This window comes from Dasypus novemcinctus, chromosome 10, assembly GCF_030445035.2.
Source record: "Dasypus novemcinctus isolate mDasNov1 chromosome 10, mDasNov1.1.hap2, whole genome shotgun sequence".
NCBI classification, from domain to species: Eukaryota; Metazoa; Chordata; class Mammalia; order Cingulata; family Dasypodidae; genus Dasypus; species Dasypus novemcinctus.
In genome coordinates this window covers 102043305-102059858 of record NC_080682.1, presented here as the reverse complement: position 1 = coordinate 102059858, position 16554 = coordinate 102043305, and the positions used below count along the sequence as shown (strand labels likewise).

The 16554-nt window shown below is 37.4% G+C and overlaps 1 protein-coding gene across 4 annotated transcripts in view; it reads right to left on the bottom strand.

The window, feature by feature from the left end:
• The window catches only part of NUP98 (nucleoporin 98 and 96 precursor), a 139118-nt gene that overhangs the window by 28920 nt on the left and 93644 nt on the right, over nucleotides 1–16554 (bottom strand). For all 4 annotated transcript variants that reach the window (XM_058305836.2, XM_058305835.2, XM_058305838.2 and 1 more), the window contains exons 21-27: nucleotides 16337–16519; nucleotides 15446–15602; nucleotides 13575–14004; nucleotides 11395–11624; nucleotides 9835–10101; nucleotides 6527–6684; nucleotides 5337–5480 (exon numbers count right to left, since the gene is read on the bottom strand). In XM_058305836.2, the coding sequence (XP_058161819.1) occupies nucleotides 5337–5480; nucleotides 6527–6684; nucleotides 9835–10101; nucleotides 11395–11624; nucleotides 13575–14004; nucleotides 15446–15602; nucleotides 16337–16519 (1569 nt within the window). The remainder of the gene's footprint in view (nucleotides 1–5336; nucleotides 5481–6526; nucleotides 6685–9834; nucleotides 10102–11394; nucleotides 11625–13574; nucleotides 14005–15445; nucleotides 15603–16336; nucleotides 16520–16554) is intronic.

Genomic DNA, 16554 nt, shown 5'->3' with positions numbered 1-16554 from the left:
TAGGGATATACCCAGAAGAACTGAGAGCAGAGATACGAACAGACATCTGCACACATTCGTGATTGTCAAATATTGGAAACAACCGAGATGTCCATTAACTGATGAATTCATAAACAAATTGTGATGCATACACATGATGGAATGTTATGCAGCAGTAGGAAGCAATAAAATTGTGAAGCATGACAACATGGATTAACCTGGAGGACATTAGGTTGAAGGAAGCAGACACAAAAGAACAAATACTGTATGACTACACTATCATGAACTAAATATATTGTGTAAACTCATGGAGTTAATAATTAGACTACAGATCACAAGAAAACAGAATGAGGGTAAAGAATGGAAAGCTGAGGGTTAATCTGTGCAGAACCAGTAAGACTGTTTGCAAATCTTTAGAAATGAATAGAAAGTACATCATAGTGTTTGTAACCACCAGAAATGGTTGAAAGGGTAAGTCTAAGGTCATGTATATTATTATAAAGAAAGCTAAAAAATATAACATGGGACTGTACAACATAGTGAAACAAGTAAAATACAAATATGGGCGAAATTAAATATATAAGACTATTTTTACAAAATATAAATACAAATATACTAGAAAACTAGAAAAAAACTGAATTGCAGCTATGTACAGCAGGGGAAGCAGAGAGAGATTGAGAGGTGATGAGTTTTGTTTGTGTTTTGTTTATTATTATTACTAATGGAATAACTAAAGTGCTCTAAAAATTACTGAAGTGGTGAATGCACAACTACGTGATTATATTGAATACCACTGTACATTTTGGATGGATTTATGTTTTATTAATGTGTACAAATAAAATTGATTTGCTTAAAAAAACAACAAAAAAAGGACTGCAGTAACAGGCCAGTGCCAAATCAAGAAAGAGGCCACTTAAAAATGGTAGGAATAAAAGGAAAAAAAAAACCCACAAAAAATGGTAGGATCAGAAGCGGATGTAGCTCAAGCAGTTTAGCACCCTCCTCTCACATGAGAGGTCCTGGATTAGGTTCCAGTGCCTCCTTAAAATAACAGAAACAAATACACAAAACAACAACAACAAGGAAAACAGACAATAAAACCAATTCAGGTAAGCCTATGTGGCTCACTGGTTAAATGCCAGCTTCCCACATTTGAGGTCCTGGGTTCAATCCCTAGCACCAGCACCTCAAGCAAACAAATGAACAAAAAAACAGCACTATCTCACAGTGCCCTGGCTGGCCCATCTACCACTCCTCACTAGTTCAGAGGGGACCTAGCCATGCTCGCAGCATGGATTCGTGGTTCCAGTTCTGCAGGCAGCAGAGTAACCCTTGTGCACATAGTGGGGGCATACATGTCTGGACTCATCTGTCTGGTGGTAACCTGAGGGACCTGCCATCCCAGAACTTGCCCTACATGTAGAAAACAGTTCACAGAACTCTCCTGGAGAATGTAATAGGAGAGTAGTCAATTCATGCTGCATAGGGCAAAGGACTGCTAGCTGTAGGACTGCAGGACATATAGTTCAGTGTAGAAAATTATTTTCTAGGGAAGAGGGGACATTTATGTTTGTGTATATAGGAAAATTCCTTAGGCCAAGCATACATGTCCAAGATGCAGGTGCAGGAAAGAACTCATATGCTCTGGCCCGAGCTATTCTTTAAGCTCACTGTATGGATAAACCCTGAAGGAGAACACTCACACAAGCTCATCTGCCAAGACAGGGAAATGTGTTTCCTTTCTTTCTTTATTCTTTCTTAGCTCCTGCCATTCAAGTAATGCCATGTCATAACTAGCTGGATACAAGCAAACAATCTAACTTCCAGTGACACTGCAGTAAACTATCAAAACATACAGTATTCAACAAAAGATCACAAAACATGTGAAGAAATAGGAAAGGAGAAATAAATAGGGAAAGGATAATATTAAAGCACTAGAAACCATCAAACTATCAATGAGGGGGACAAGACCTGGGACATACCAAAGACTTAAAAAAATACAAGCTCAAAGATCTAAAGAAAGCATGGACAAAGGACTAAAGGGAATCAGGAAAACAACAAATGAATAAAAGGAGAATATCAACAGAGAGATGGAAACTGTAAAAAGGAACCAAACAGCCCTGAAGACCACAGTAACAGGAATTAAAAATACCCTAGAAGAGGAAGTGGATGTGGCTCAAGTGATTGGGTTCCTACCTACCACATGGGAGATCTGTGGTTCGGTTCCCAGTGCCTCCTTAAGAAGATAGTGAGCTGGCATGAGGGGCAGACACAGCAAGCTGACACAACAAGATGATGCAACAAGAGACACAAGAAAAACATAATGACAGAGAAAACAAAGCAGGCAGCAGAGGTACTGCGTGCCTCCTGAAGAGGACGAGCAGGATGATGAGCTGGCACAATGGGCAGGCACTAAGCTGCTGTGACAAGATGACACAAAAAGAGTCTCGAGAGGAAAATCATAAAGAGAGAAACAACAAAGCACGGAATGGAGGTGGCTTAAGCAGTTAGGGACTTCCCTCCCACATTGGCAGTCCAAGGTTCAGTTCCCAATGCCTCCTAAAGAAAGAGACACAGCAAGTGCAAACAACAAGGTGGTGGGAGAAATAAAATAAAATAAATCTTAAAAAAAAAGTTCCCTAGAAGAATTTAACATTAGATTGGAGCTGGCAGAAGAAATAATCAGTGAACTTGAGAACAGTCAAAAAAATAAGAGCTGAAAACTACCCAAATTTTAAAAAAGACATAAATATACAAACCCAAAAAGCTCAACAAACTCCAAACAGGATAAACCCCCAAAAGATCCACACTGCAGCATATTATAATCAGACTGTTGAATGCCAAAGATAGAAAGAATTCTCAAAGTTGCAAGAGATAACCAAAGTGTCATGTAAGAGGGAGACTCAGTAAGATTAACTGCCAATTTCTCTTCAGAAACATGGAGATGGGATGATATATTTAAAGTGCTGAAAGCAAAAAAATTGCCAGCTAAGAATTCTATATACAGCAAAACTGTCTTTCAAAAATAAGCAAGAAATTAAGACATTTCCAGAAATACAAAAGCTGAGGGAGTTTGTTATCACTAGACTGGCCCTACAAGAGATGCTAAAGAGAGTTCTGCAGGATGAAAGGAAAGAGCACTAGACAATAAATCAAAGCTACGTGAAGAATAAAGATCTCTGATCAGGGTAAAATAAATGCCAGTACTGTTTTATTCTTGGTTTATAACTCCACCTTTTTCTTCCTATAGGATCTAAAAGGCAAATGCTTAAAATGTAATGAGAAATCTGTGGCTTTGGACTCCTAATGTATAAACATGTAATTAGGAACAAGAACTATATGAAGGTAGAGAAAAGTGGAAAGACAGAAGGTTGGAAGAACATAGATTGTATACACTACTAAAGTTAAGTTGATACCAAAACAAACAAGACTTACAGATTTAGGATGTTACATGTAAACCCCAAAGTAACTACAAAGAAAGTACAGGAGTATATGTAAACTTGCAGAGGCTGAAATTAGAGTACAGGTTGCCAGGGACAGGGGGGTCGGGGGAATTGGGAATTAATGCATATTGGGAATAAGGTTCCTATTCAAGGAAATGGAAATTTTAGTAACTGAAGGTGGTGAGGATACTATAACATAGTGAATGTGATTAATCCTAAAGAAGCAGATGTTTAGGAGTGGTTGAGATGGAAAAGCTTATGTGGTAGATGTTTCCACAAGTTAAAAAAGCCTCACGAAAACAAGAATGACTAAAAAGACAATGACATTTCAACACAATACATGATCCTGGACTGGATCTAATAAGGAAGAGAAACGGTTCAAAGGGACATTATTGGAACTTATGAGATAATCGGTATAAAGGTTATAAGCTTTATATAAATGTTAAATTTCTTGAACTTGATAGCTGCACTTAAGGTGATATATAGGTGAGTATCATTGTCCTCAGGAAATGTGCATGGCAGTATTATGTGTTTAAGCATGATGCTATACAACCTACATATAAGTGTTCGGAAGGTGGTTTGATAAATAGAGAGATAAACAGATAGATAGAGGGACTGGATAGACCAATGGAGAGAGACAGTGATATGGCAAATGTTTATATTAATGGATCTGGTATTTGGGGGGACAGGGCTATGTTGGAGTTTTCTGTATGGGGTTTTTTATTATTTTAGTTACTGACATGTAAGTTTGAAAGTATTTCAAAATTAAAAATTTTAAAAAGAAGGATGTAATACATCTATCAAGGATTTTAAATGCATTTTAGTCAATAGCATATTCACCTCTCTTTGAAAGACTGACAATCACATCAGGTAGCTCTCACTGAACCCACAAACTGCCTTTGTTGCAATCTTAGTGACACTCAGTGTTTTTAGTTTTCCTTTTTCCATGACAAATAATTCTGACATATGATATCAGAGACAATAAGAAGAGAATATGAGAAATAATGGCATTAAAAGCAATAATTAGGGAAGCAGACTTGGCCCAGTGGTTAGGGCATCCGTCTACCACATGGGAGGGCCACGGTTCAAACCCCAGACATCCTTGACCCGTGTGGAGCTGGCCCATGCACAGTGCTGATGTGCGCAAGGAGTGCTGTGCCTCACAGGGTGTCCCCGCATAGGGGAGCCCCACGCGCAAGGAGTGCACCCTGTAAGGAGAGCGGTCCAGTGTGAAAGAAAGTGCAGCCTGCCCAGGAATGGCACCACACACACGGAGACCTGACAGAGCAAGATGACACAACAAAAAAAGAAACACAGATTCCCGTGCCGCTGACAACAAAAGAAGCAGACAAAAGAAAAACTTGCAGCAAATAGACACAGAAAACAGACAACTGCGGGGGAGGGGCAAGGGGAGAGAAATAAATAAATCTTAAAAAAAAGTTTAAAGTATGTCTATTAAAATAAATAAATAAAAGCAATAATTATTTTACCTCAACACTAACAAGGAATATGGGATGTGCTATTTAGAGGTAAATATTAGACCTGTTCATGTGGGACTATCCCAAACCTGGGTTCAGATTATATCTCAGTGAATTCCCAAAGGAATAATACAGCATTAGGGATCAAAAACCCCTCTAATTTGGAGGCAAGAAATCAGAAGTGAGGAAGTTAATTGTGGAAACTTATTATATTAAATAACTAGAAAGCAGATACTTGGAGAAGTTTAAGAGTAGCCCTGCCCAGAGACAGGAGAAAGAAGAGTTTTACATCAAATTTCCTGGTACTTTTGATAAAGGCAATTATTAATAAAGTGTATTATGACATGTGATTTGATGTTTTCTTCTCTACCGGACTTTTCTGGCAAACACAGAATTCCCATAATGACTGCTGTTTGGCTGTACTAGAATCATATACCTGAAATGCTTCTTCATACATGCTTAGTGCCCTGGAAATGGAGGCTGTGGGTGGAAGAAGATACCAAAGATGGACAGCCAAAGACCGTTTCCAATCCAACTGGGAACACACGTTGATTTGCTTCTGCTCTGAGAGATGCCACACCTGTAGGACACAAAAATCACCATCATAGGTATAAGTTACTTTGATATTGCCTGTGTCTGAAGGTTATTCATTCACTCATTAAATGATCTAGCTGCCAGTGTTGAAAATCCAGATAAAACATAGTCCTGTGGTAGGAGAGAGGATGGATTCAGACAGTTTCTCAATTCTGGGAAAAACAAATGAGAGCTATCTGAGGACAGAGTTCTCACTACTATCGGTTAACTTATGTAACTTCAGATGTACATAAATTCTACAAGTTACTTTATTAGTGGGAATTGACTTTAAGAAGTTAGTCAAACAGGCAAAAATAAAGAACTGGCTCAAAAAATTACATCATCCATACACTATAATAGACGTGGCCATTAAAAATAACAAAATATACCTAATCAAACTGTGGATGATAGTTAATATTACTACTTTAAAAAGTTTTCATAAATTCTAACAAAGGTAACTAATGTTAAAAAAATTAGTACAATTACAAAAAAGGGCTATCATCAATTGTAACAAATGTTGTACACCACTGCAAGGTGTTGGTTGGTTAATATATGGGAATCCTGTATTTTATGTATTGTTGATCTATATACCCACAAATTCTCTAATAAATAAAATTTAAAAACTGAATAAAGTGCATGGCATGGAAAAATGTCCACGTACAGTAAGCTAAAAAGAAAAAAAAAGGTTATAGAACCTTTATACATCATTTAGATGTATAAATATATACACATACATGTTGATATAGGTTTAGAGAATATCTGGTAATATAACAATTTACACCATTTATCTCTATGAAATGGTGACTTTAACTTTTTAATTTCTATGCTATTATTTTTTCATAATGTGTGCATGTCCTAACTGTAACTGAAAATATTTTCATTATAAATAGATATGTGAATATATCTCAATAAATCTGCTTTAAAAGATTAAAAACCAATTGTCTCATCTTGTATTATAGTGGACAATTTTCAAAGCTAGCTCTTTGCCCCAACCTCAAATCATCTTGAATTTATGAAAACATTTATGTGAGCTTCTGAGAAAATAAAAGATACCGGTTTTCCAGCTAATAGGGCAAAGATGCGCAGTCTTTCCTCCTGGATGAAGCCATCAACCTGGAGCTGATGCCAATCCACCAGCTGCATGGTGAGCAGTTCCCGGACTGACTGGCTACCTACCAGCTGGGATAAAAGAAGGGCAAGACGATGATCACCTGAAAGAGAAACAGAAGCCCTCTGGTGATCACAGGAAGACTGAGACCCCTGGTTAAAACATTAGAGAGTACTGGCTTCTTACTTGGAGATTTTAACCCCTGTGAATGTTCTCTCCAGGAGTGCCAAAATATTGATCAATAAGTTATAATTTTCTGCTTGGTTAGAAAATCTGCAAAATAGTTCAGAGACTGTATAGTGCATAGAGTCCAACTACAGATCTGCTACTACTTCTGTGTCCCTAGGCATGAACTTCATCTGTAAAATGGACTAAGATATCACCTGATTAAAAGATCTGTAGTGAAAACTGAGATGACATAATTGAAAACATGCCCAAGTAAAATCCACTATTTGACAACACTGAGAAATGGCAAACTCAGAACTAAAGAAAAACTGTACTGTACATAGTATAAGGAGAATGAATGAGTCTTTTACTCCACAGGTCCAATAACCCATTGGAGTTGATAAAGTTTTTTAAATACAAAGGGTTGGCTGGAGCAATAAAAAGATCCTAATCAACAAGAATGTTAGGTGATAGGAATTCCAGTTTATGAAAATTTCTAGTTAAACGGTGACTTAAGATAAAAACTGTTTTAGCCATTGTTAACAGAATAGAAGATTCTTTTCTAAGTACGACTGCTCATTGACAATGCTCTTGGTCACCCAAAAGCTCTGGAGATTAATGTTGTTTTCATGACTGCTAACACAATATCCATTCTGCAGCCTAGGAATAAAGGAATTAGTTTGACTTTTAAGTCTTTTTACTTAAGAAATACATTATGTATATAGCTGACATAGACAGTGATACCTCTGATGGATCTAGGCAAAGTATACCAAAAATCTTGTGGGAAGGAATCACCATTCTAGATGGCATTAAGAACACTGGTAGGGAGTGGATGTGGCTCAAGCAACTGGGCTCCCATCTACCATATAGGAGGTCCAGGGTTTGATGCCCAGGACCTCCTGGTGAAGGCACACTGGCCTGTGTGGGAAGCTGACCCATGCAGAGTGCTGGCCGGCGTGTAGTGCTGCCCCGTGCAGGAGTGCTGGCCCACACGGAGAGCTGGTACAGGAAGATGAAGCAACAAAAAGAGACACAAGAGAGAGAATAAGAGACGCAGCACATCAGGGAGCTAAGGTGGTGCAAAAGAATGCGCCTTTCTCTCTGGAAGGTCCCAGAATCGGTTCCCGGAGCCGCCTAATGAGAAAGCAAGCAGACACAGAAGAACACACAGCAAATGGACACAGAGAGCAGACAATGGAGGAAGGGAGAGAAACAGATACATTTAAAAAAAAAGAACACTGGTAGTTCATGGGAGGAAGTCAAAATATCAACATTAACAGACGTTTGGAAGAAGTTCATTCCAATCCCTGATGGATGAGAGTATCAAGATTTCAGTAGAGGGAAACGGACTTTGGCCCAGTGGTTAGGGCGTCCGTCTACCATATGGGAGGTCCGCGGTTCAAACCCCGGGCCTCCTTGACCCGTGTGGAGCTGGCCCATGCGCAGTGCTGATGCGCGCAAGGAGTGCCCTGCCACACAGGGGTGTCCCCCGCGTGGGGGAGCCCCACGTGCAAGGAGTGAGCCCGTGAGGAAAGCCGCCCAGCGTGAAAAGAAAGTGCAGCCTGCCCAGGAATGGCGCCGCCCACACTTCCCTTGCCGCTGACAACAACAGAAGCGGACAAAGAAACAGAAGTGGACAAAGAAACAAGATGCAGCAAATAGACACAAGAACAGACAACCGGGGGGGGGGGTTGGTTAAATAAATAAATAAATCTTAAAAAAAAAAAAAAGATTTCAGTAGAGGAAGTAACTTCAGATGCAGTGGAAATAGCAAGAGAACTAGAATTAGAAATGGAGCTTGAAGATGTGAATGAATTATTGCAATTTTATGATAGAACTTGAACAGATAAGGAATTGCTTCTTACAGATGAGCAAAGAAAGTGGTTTCACAAGATGGAATCTATTCCTGGTGAAGATGCTATGAACACCATTTAAAGGACAAAAAAGGATTTAGAATATGATATCAACTTTGTTGATAAAGCAGTGTCAAGGTCAGTGAGACATAACTCCAATTTTGAAAGAAGTTCTACTGTGGGTAAAATAAAATCAAACAGCAGCAAATGTAATAGAGAAATCTTTCATGGAAAGCAGAGTGAATCCATGAGACAAACTTCATTATTATCTTATTTTAAGAAACTGCCACAGCCACTCCAACCATCAATAACCACCGCCGATCATTCAGCAGCCATCAACACAGAGACAAGACCTTCCACCAGTAAAAAGATTACGACTTGCTGGCTCAGGTGATGGTTAACATTTTTCAGCAATCAAGTATTTTTAAATTAAGGCATATACAAGGTTTTTAAAAGACATAATGCTACTGCATACTTAACAGATTACAGTATAGTGTAAACAGAATTTTTTTTTTAAGGAGGTACAAGGAATAGAACCTGAGACCTCGTATTTGGGAAGCAGATGCTCAACCAGTGAGTTATACCCGCTCCCCATTAATGTAAATTTTTATATCCACTGGAAAACCAAAAAAATGCACATGACTTGCTTGTGCATACTGTGGTGGTCTGGAACCAAACCCACAATATCTCTGAGGTATGCCAGTACAGGACATTTGCAATATACCAAATTGAAGAATATAAAGCAGGACACAACCTTTGAAGAGTTCACATATATATATGTCTCTGTGTGCTCATGTTTTTACATATTATATATTACAAAGACAACAGTCTAACTAAAAACTGCAGATTGAAATGTTTGAAATGAGTAGTAGTAATATTATTTGGGAGATTTCCTTTTGCTCATCTGAATTTTCCAATTTTACCACAATGAGCATGTAACATAAAATTAAAATACTTTTATGTTTAAGATTCTAATAAGAGAACTAGAAGCCACAGTCCTTACTTTGGAAGAAATAGCAAACTTCTTGGGAAGTCTAAATCTAATGGTTAGAAGATAAAGGCAAATATACAATTAAAAGGTAGGGGGGAGGGGAAAAGAAATTTTTAAAAAAGTACTAAAAAATTAAAAATTAAAAAAAAAAAAGGTAGGGAACAAAAAAATAAAACAAAAGAAACAAACAACAAAAAGGTACAGAACAGTAGGCAGAGGTACAGAAAAGGATGAGAGTCCCTACCTGACTGCTGGGCCAGACAGCAGGCCTCACTGATTCTCTTGCCTGTGAGGTAGCTAAAGACAGCCTCCACAGGGTTGTCTTTCTGCATTAAGGAGACTTCCTCCTCAATTTGAGGTGCAGCAGTTTGGGATAACCAGCGGGAGAAAGCTCTTCGACGCTCCAGATTCTGAATGTATTCACTGGGCTCATCCAGCTGGCTCTCAAGCTCTTTCAGATGGCCCCATAGGGCTTCACATAATGTCCATGTCAGGCTCCAGTGCTTCACAACTAAGGAAGGAATGGGAAAACAATGCTTTTGACACACAATCTTACAATAATTTTAAAGAGGACTTACTCTGTAGCTTAAAATATAAATAAATTAATAAATTAAACATTCCAAATAACCACTCAAGTTGTTTCAACTGAATGTGTCTCCACCTCAGTCAGCTCCAGAGGTGACTAATCTAACTACTTGCCCACTCTAGGCTCCTTTAAACAAAGGTTCCCCTACTCTAATTGTGGCTAATATAATCTCAAAGGCTAGATAAAAGATCCTTTAATTTTATTAAATTCTTTCTATAAAATGCTTGAAGAAATACAGTGTTCTAAAAACTTATGAGTAATTAACCTCTCCTGCTGTTGGGCACAGCTTAACATCTATAAGGCTGACACTATTCAAATCAGTATAAATCAACTCTAATCCCACATAACATAAGGTTCTATGGTGCTAAAATGAAGAACTACATAACCTTTTTCATTTTATAGATAAGGAAACTGAGTTACAGAGAGAAATGATAGGCTGTATGTAATAGAACCAGGATTCCAACCCAGGCAACTTGGGTCCAATTTCAATTCTTAACCACTGTACCATATTGCCTGTCAAGAAATAAAACAAAAAAAGAAGCTCTGTTGACCACTTCAAGCCACTTACAAATGCACTGGGAAGATAAGGGTCCAAAAAGATACAACAACTGAACCAAATACAAAGGACTGAACATAAACAAGTCCCAAAATGTGTGGTATGGGACATTTTAAAATAGTATCCATTTTTCAATAAAGGTGATTTGTTTCACATATTGTTAAATTTGAGTTCTATAATAGAAATATTAATTTCTCAAATTAGAAAAACTCTTCATCCAAGTATTGGTTCAGAAAAACATTATCACACTAATTAGAGAAAGGCAGTAGTAGAAGTCCAAACAGGAGATTATAAACACTAAAGTTGTTGGGAAGACCAAGTGGGACTTGAGCTGGACACAGAACAGGAAGGATTTTGAAAACAAGCGGATGAATACCTCCTCCCATGTTTTCTAGGATGGGGAAGGAATGCAATTTCATAAATCCAAGGGACGTAACTGGCTACAGTTCTTTTAACAAGGATTTGTATAATAAAAGGTCTAAGAATAATTGTAAACAATGACACAATTTCTTTTTGTTTAGCCTTTTGCTCATCCCAACTGAACTATAGAAAATTACAACATTCAGCCTTCTCACCTACTATACAGGTAAGGAAATCTGTCCTGCATTTAAATGCTACTACCTCAGTTCCTGAGGCATCAAAATAACACAGTGCATACTTACTTTGTGCCTCCACTAAGTATCCTGATGTTTCTTTAACCCAATCTGCATAGTCATGAATAACAGCAACTCCCGGATTGGGGACAATGAGAGGACATAACTCATCCACATGGACTGTGCTATGTTTTAATTTGAGCTCCAGAGGTGTCTGGTATAATTGCAGGTCCTCATCCAATTTCCTCTGTCTCAAACTGAGTTTTTCCAAATGAACTTTGAATGGGGACTCAGTTAGACTACAAGGACAAATAAGGAACAAAATAGAAAATGAAGGTAAGAGAATCTAGGAGATCACTAAAACCAACCTTTATTTCTTGTTATGATTACAAAGAATGCAAAACATTTCACTGTAATTTTAAAGAATTGTTTTTTAATTCAATGTCAAACTATATTGAATCTAACTACTATGTACTGAATAAACAAATTATGTTACCCAAGCATTCAGAACCCAACGGTGGCCAGGTTATAACTAGCATGGGTATCAGTATGGTAGACTTGGAATTGGCTTGAGCATGTACCTCGGTACTATAAAGTCCAAAGCTACTGTAGGATATAAAATTCTCCTATTATACCTAGTAGTGAGATACCACAAGTCATGAAGCTAAGCTAAGCTTATAGATAATAATGAACTGATTCTGTAAATTAAGACAAACAATATAGTCAATCTGGCCCTGATCTAATTTTTAAGACTGATATTAACATACAAAATACCACGAGTTGGGGGTGGGGGGGTGGGGTTGAATGGGACCTCACATATATATTTTTAATGTAATATTATTACAAAGTCAATAAAAAAAAAAAAAAAAAAACAACAAAATACCACGAGCTCACGCTTAACCTAAAATTAATCACTAGGTTTAGGATCAATATTCCTGTGTTTTTTACATTTTCAAAGTCAAATTTAACAACTAAGGACAAAAGCTGATTACATTCATTAATCTGATTAATCTACAGTAAAGATAAGCACAATTTGTTATAAAAAGTAAAGTGTCCTTCAATAGATAACCAAGTAAATCAACTGTGGTACAGCCATACAGTGGAATATTACTCAGCCATTGAAGGAAATGAGCTATCAAGCTATGAATAGACACCGACTCTTAAATACATATTGCTGAATGAAAGAAGCTAGTCTGAAAAGGCTACATACAATATGACAGCAACTATATGATACTGATAAAGGAAAAAGTATAAATCCTGTAGAAAGATTAGTAGTTGCCAAGGGTTCAGCAGAGTGATGAACACATGGAACACAGGGGATTTTTAGGGCAGGAAACTTTGCTGTATATTATAGTGGTGAACCCATGACATGCATTTGTTAAAACATAGGACTGAATAATACTACGAATGAACCCTATTGTAAACTATGAACTTTAGTTCATAATAATGTATCAATATTGGTTCATTAATTGTAACAAATGTACCACACTAATGCAAGATGTTAATAGGGGAAACTGTGTGCTTAGGGGGAAGGGTGTGTGGTAAGATGGGGTATATAGGAGCACTGGACTTTTTTGCACAATTTTTCCATAAACCTAAAACTGCTTTAAATACCAAAATCTCTTTTAAAAAATTAAAAAGGAAAATAAATTTTACTTATTTTGCATAAAAATACTGTGTACATACTAGCTGATAACTACTAGAAAACTACATATAATCAGTAAGGCAGATGTACTAAGTGTATATAGAACTAGAAGCAAATATGAATATTAATATTGGGGATTGCACAGAAACATAGGAGATGTCTCCTTATTTCCAAATACTTATGCATGGATTAGCACAACTCATAGGATCTAATATTAAAGAAATGTGCTTAACTGAGAATATTGTTTATATATGAAGAAATCACAAAACATCTGAGTGAGGAAAAAGAAAAAATGGCTCATGCAATATAAAGGCTGAACTCGCAACAAATACCAAAGCATTAGTTTTAGGTCTGATACTCTTTCAGCTAAATTTTATCATTATGTAAGTATTACACACTCTTCATATCTGATGGTTCAAATGAACTTACCTCAATCATTTTAATTTGTAATTATACAAATATTTTCTGCTGTTAAAATTGCTCTAAGAACACATCCTGAAAAACTACAAAGCATGGTCCTAACCTTGGCTCTTCTGGTATTGAGTAGTTTTTTCCCCACCTACCATGCTGCCTTTCTCCAAAAGCATCAAGAAATGTGACTCACGATTTAACAGCTACTGGATTGGGCAGGAATCCATACTCCATAGAATCAGCATTCTGATGATTTTCCTGTTCACAGGAGCCATTCAGCTGTTCTCCAGTATTAGCAAGAGTCCAGTTGGGGCCCCAACCAACCCGAAATGAACGTCCCATAAATAGGGCCATGTCCATCAAGAGTTTCCCCTTGCCATAAGTAACAGACTTTTCAAGAGGGACTAGGCCTGGCTGCCTGCGTATACCCACTGTTTTCAAATGAACCTCAGGGGCTGGGCTGGGCACTGTAAACACAGAGGTTAGGGGTAGAGGGACAGACCAAGGGGATGTGGATGGGATATTCATTAAAGATGTTGCTCTGGGAGTATGACATTCTTGCACAGAGGCACTTGGTGAAAGAAAAGCTCCACTTGTAAATTTTGATTGTAGTAACCCACCAACTGAAATGAGGGGGGGAAAAAGACTTAGAAAACAGTTTATGGCTTCTTGAACAATAATGAAAATCAGTGAGAAAAGAATTATATAAATTATTAAGCTAATTAAAAAAGATATGGACAACCAGAAGCAGGTTAGTTCAGATTCTCCAAAAATTACTCTTTTAACCAGGAAAATAAAGGCAGGAATTCTAATGATGATTATGTCAACAATAGCAGCAATAACAATAACATTAACAAGAACACTACAATTATTTTTAAAAATTATCTAGCACTTATCTGCAACATACCATATAAACCATTTATGTAAATTATTTCTTTTCACCCTTCAGTAACTTTAAACAATGAACATTACTATCACCCTCATTATAGAGAAGAGACAACAGGGCTCAGGTAAGTTAAGTGACTTGTCCAAATCCACAAAGATACTACTTAGCAGGAAAGGGAGATAAACCCAGTTAAGTCTGACAACAATGCTCATGCTCTTATCAGAATCCCAAATATAACCTTTTCTTTAGTCCACATGAAAAACTCAAATTCCCACAATTCTAATGTTTAATGCTAGACTTAAGGAAATGAAATGAAAACACAGGAGGCATCTTGTGATTGCATATGTGCTTGTCTAAAGACAGTTCTTGCTACTATTGCCTCTTTTTCAATTTTACAGTTCCTCTCTATAGCATAATTACTGAAGTAGTATGACATTTTCATGAGGCATCCATTATGGAGAAATTATGAATGTTTTTCATACTTTAACAGTTAAAAACACATACATTTTTAAAAACAAAGTAAATAAGGGCACACAAAAGAAATGAAAAATAAACATTTCGCTTTTAAGACAATACAAATAAGTCTCTTTCTGGTATCTCCTCTTGCTTCCAAAGTTTTGAAATGATATCTGTGTAAGTCCTCTGTTGACATCAATACTCTACTTCTATCTCTAATCCCATGTAGTTAAAATCTGAGTGGAAAAGGGAAAGCTTTAAAATCACTTAGTCACCTCTCTGAGTATTAGGGAAGGTTACAGAAAAGTAGAACTCAAGAAGGCAATAAGGATGGCAGGACTGCACAAAGAGTACAGTACAGGACAACTTGCTGATTCCTCTAAGTAAGGTTTGATAAAAATTAGGAATTCTAAGCTTACCATCTAATCCATATATTCATATGCAAACAAAAACATGACCCCAAACGAAGCACAAATGTTTTTTTTCCTCCATGTAACTTCTGCACTGGCACCAATAAAGCTAATCATGGTTCTTAAAAACTGGTCACTCAACAGATATTGTAAGAGTGCAGTTTTTCTTAGCATCCTTATGTTATGTCATAGGTATGGCCTTTAGGGTAATATTTGCTAGAGAAGTCCACTCAGCTTAGAAGAAGAAATATGAAAAGCAGGACTTGATGACTCTACAGCTTTCTTGTAAAACAGCATCTTCTTTTACGGTACCTAATGAACGGGATTTTGATGAGTGGGATGCTGAAATGGGGAGTCTGGGAGAACAAATTTCTTGAGAAGTATCTGCTTTGGAAGGAAGGCGGCTGAAGCGTTGATCCAGGACCATATCTACATCTTCTTCATCAGCAAGCAATGATGCTTTCATGATCTAAAAAGGCAATATCTATAGAATGAATGTGCTCCCCAGAATGCAAAGACCATAAAAGAAAAACGCAGTTTACAACGACCAAGAAATTGCTCTATTTCAAAGGCTGTGTCCAGAACTAGTATAACATTTGTGTGACTGACTCTATTATACTGTTATGTGTCTAAAAGGCAGAAGTCATATCATACTCTGAATTTACAGTCTCCACAGAGCATGATATACACCAGTTGCTCATGTTTGCTGAATGAATGATTTAAAAATCAAATGTAAGCCTAAGGCTAAACTCGTAACATACCAAAAGGCATGGGCACGGTGAAGTTGAGGCAGAAAAAATAACCTTATCTCTCAAATATTTTTAACTTTTAACTTTTGTGGAGCTATTTACAAAGCCTCAAAAGCACCCTGCGAAGGAAATAGTAACATTTGATAGAGAAGAATATCAGTGCTCACAGGTATTAAATGACTTGCCTAAAGTCACACCATAACAGTTAAAAAACTGAGACTAGGATCAAGGTCTTTGGATTCTCAATGCAGTTAAGACCTGAAGCCGTATCTTCTGATTCTGCTCTCCCTGAATGGGAAAATGAGACCCAAACACTGCCCATATTCTTGTTTTACCTCAATCCAGTTAGCACTCACTGCTCTTAAGTGAATAATCAAGGCCTGATGTTATTATACAAGGGAGATAAAACACTACTTTGACTTCCTTCTGCAATAAGGATGGGTTAGGACTTCACCTGTAAAACATGTGGATTAATTCCCAGTGAAGATGCAATATGTGTTGAGGCTGACACAGGTTCCTGATCCTCAGGCACGTTCTCTTCTAACATGGAATCCAAAACTGGCTCCTGGGTGATATCTATCATGTCACTGTCCAGTTCCACAACCCTCCCTAACTGCTCCACCTCTGGGCTCTGGCTCTGTAGACAGCAGAAAGATCAGGGAAGGAGCATTA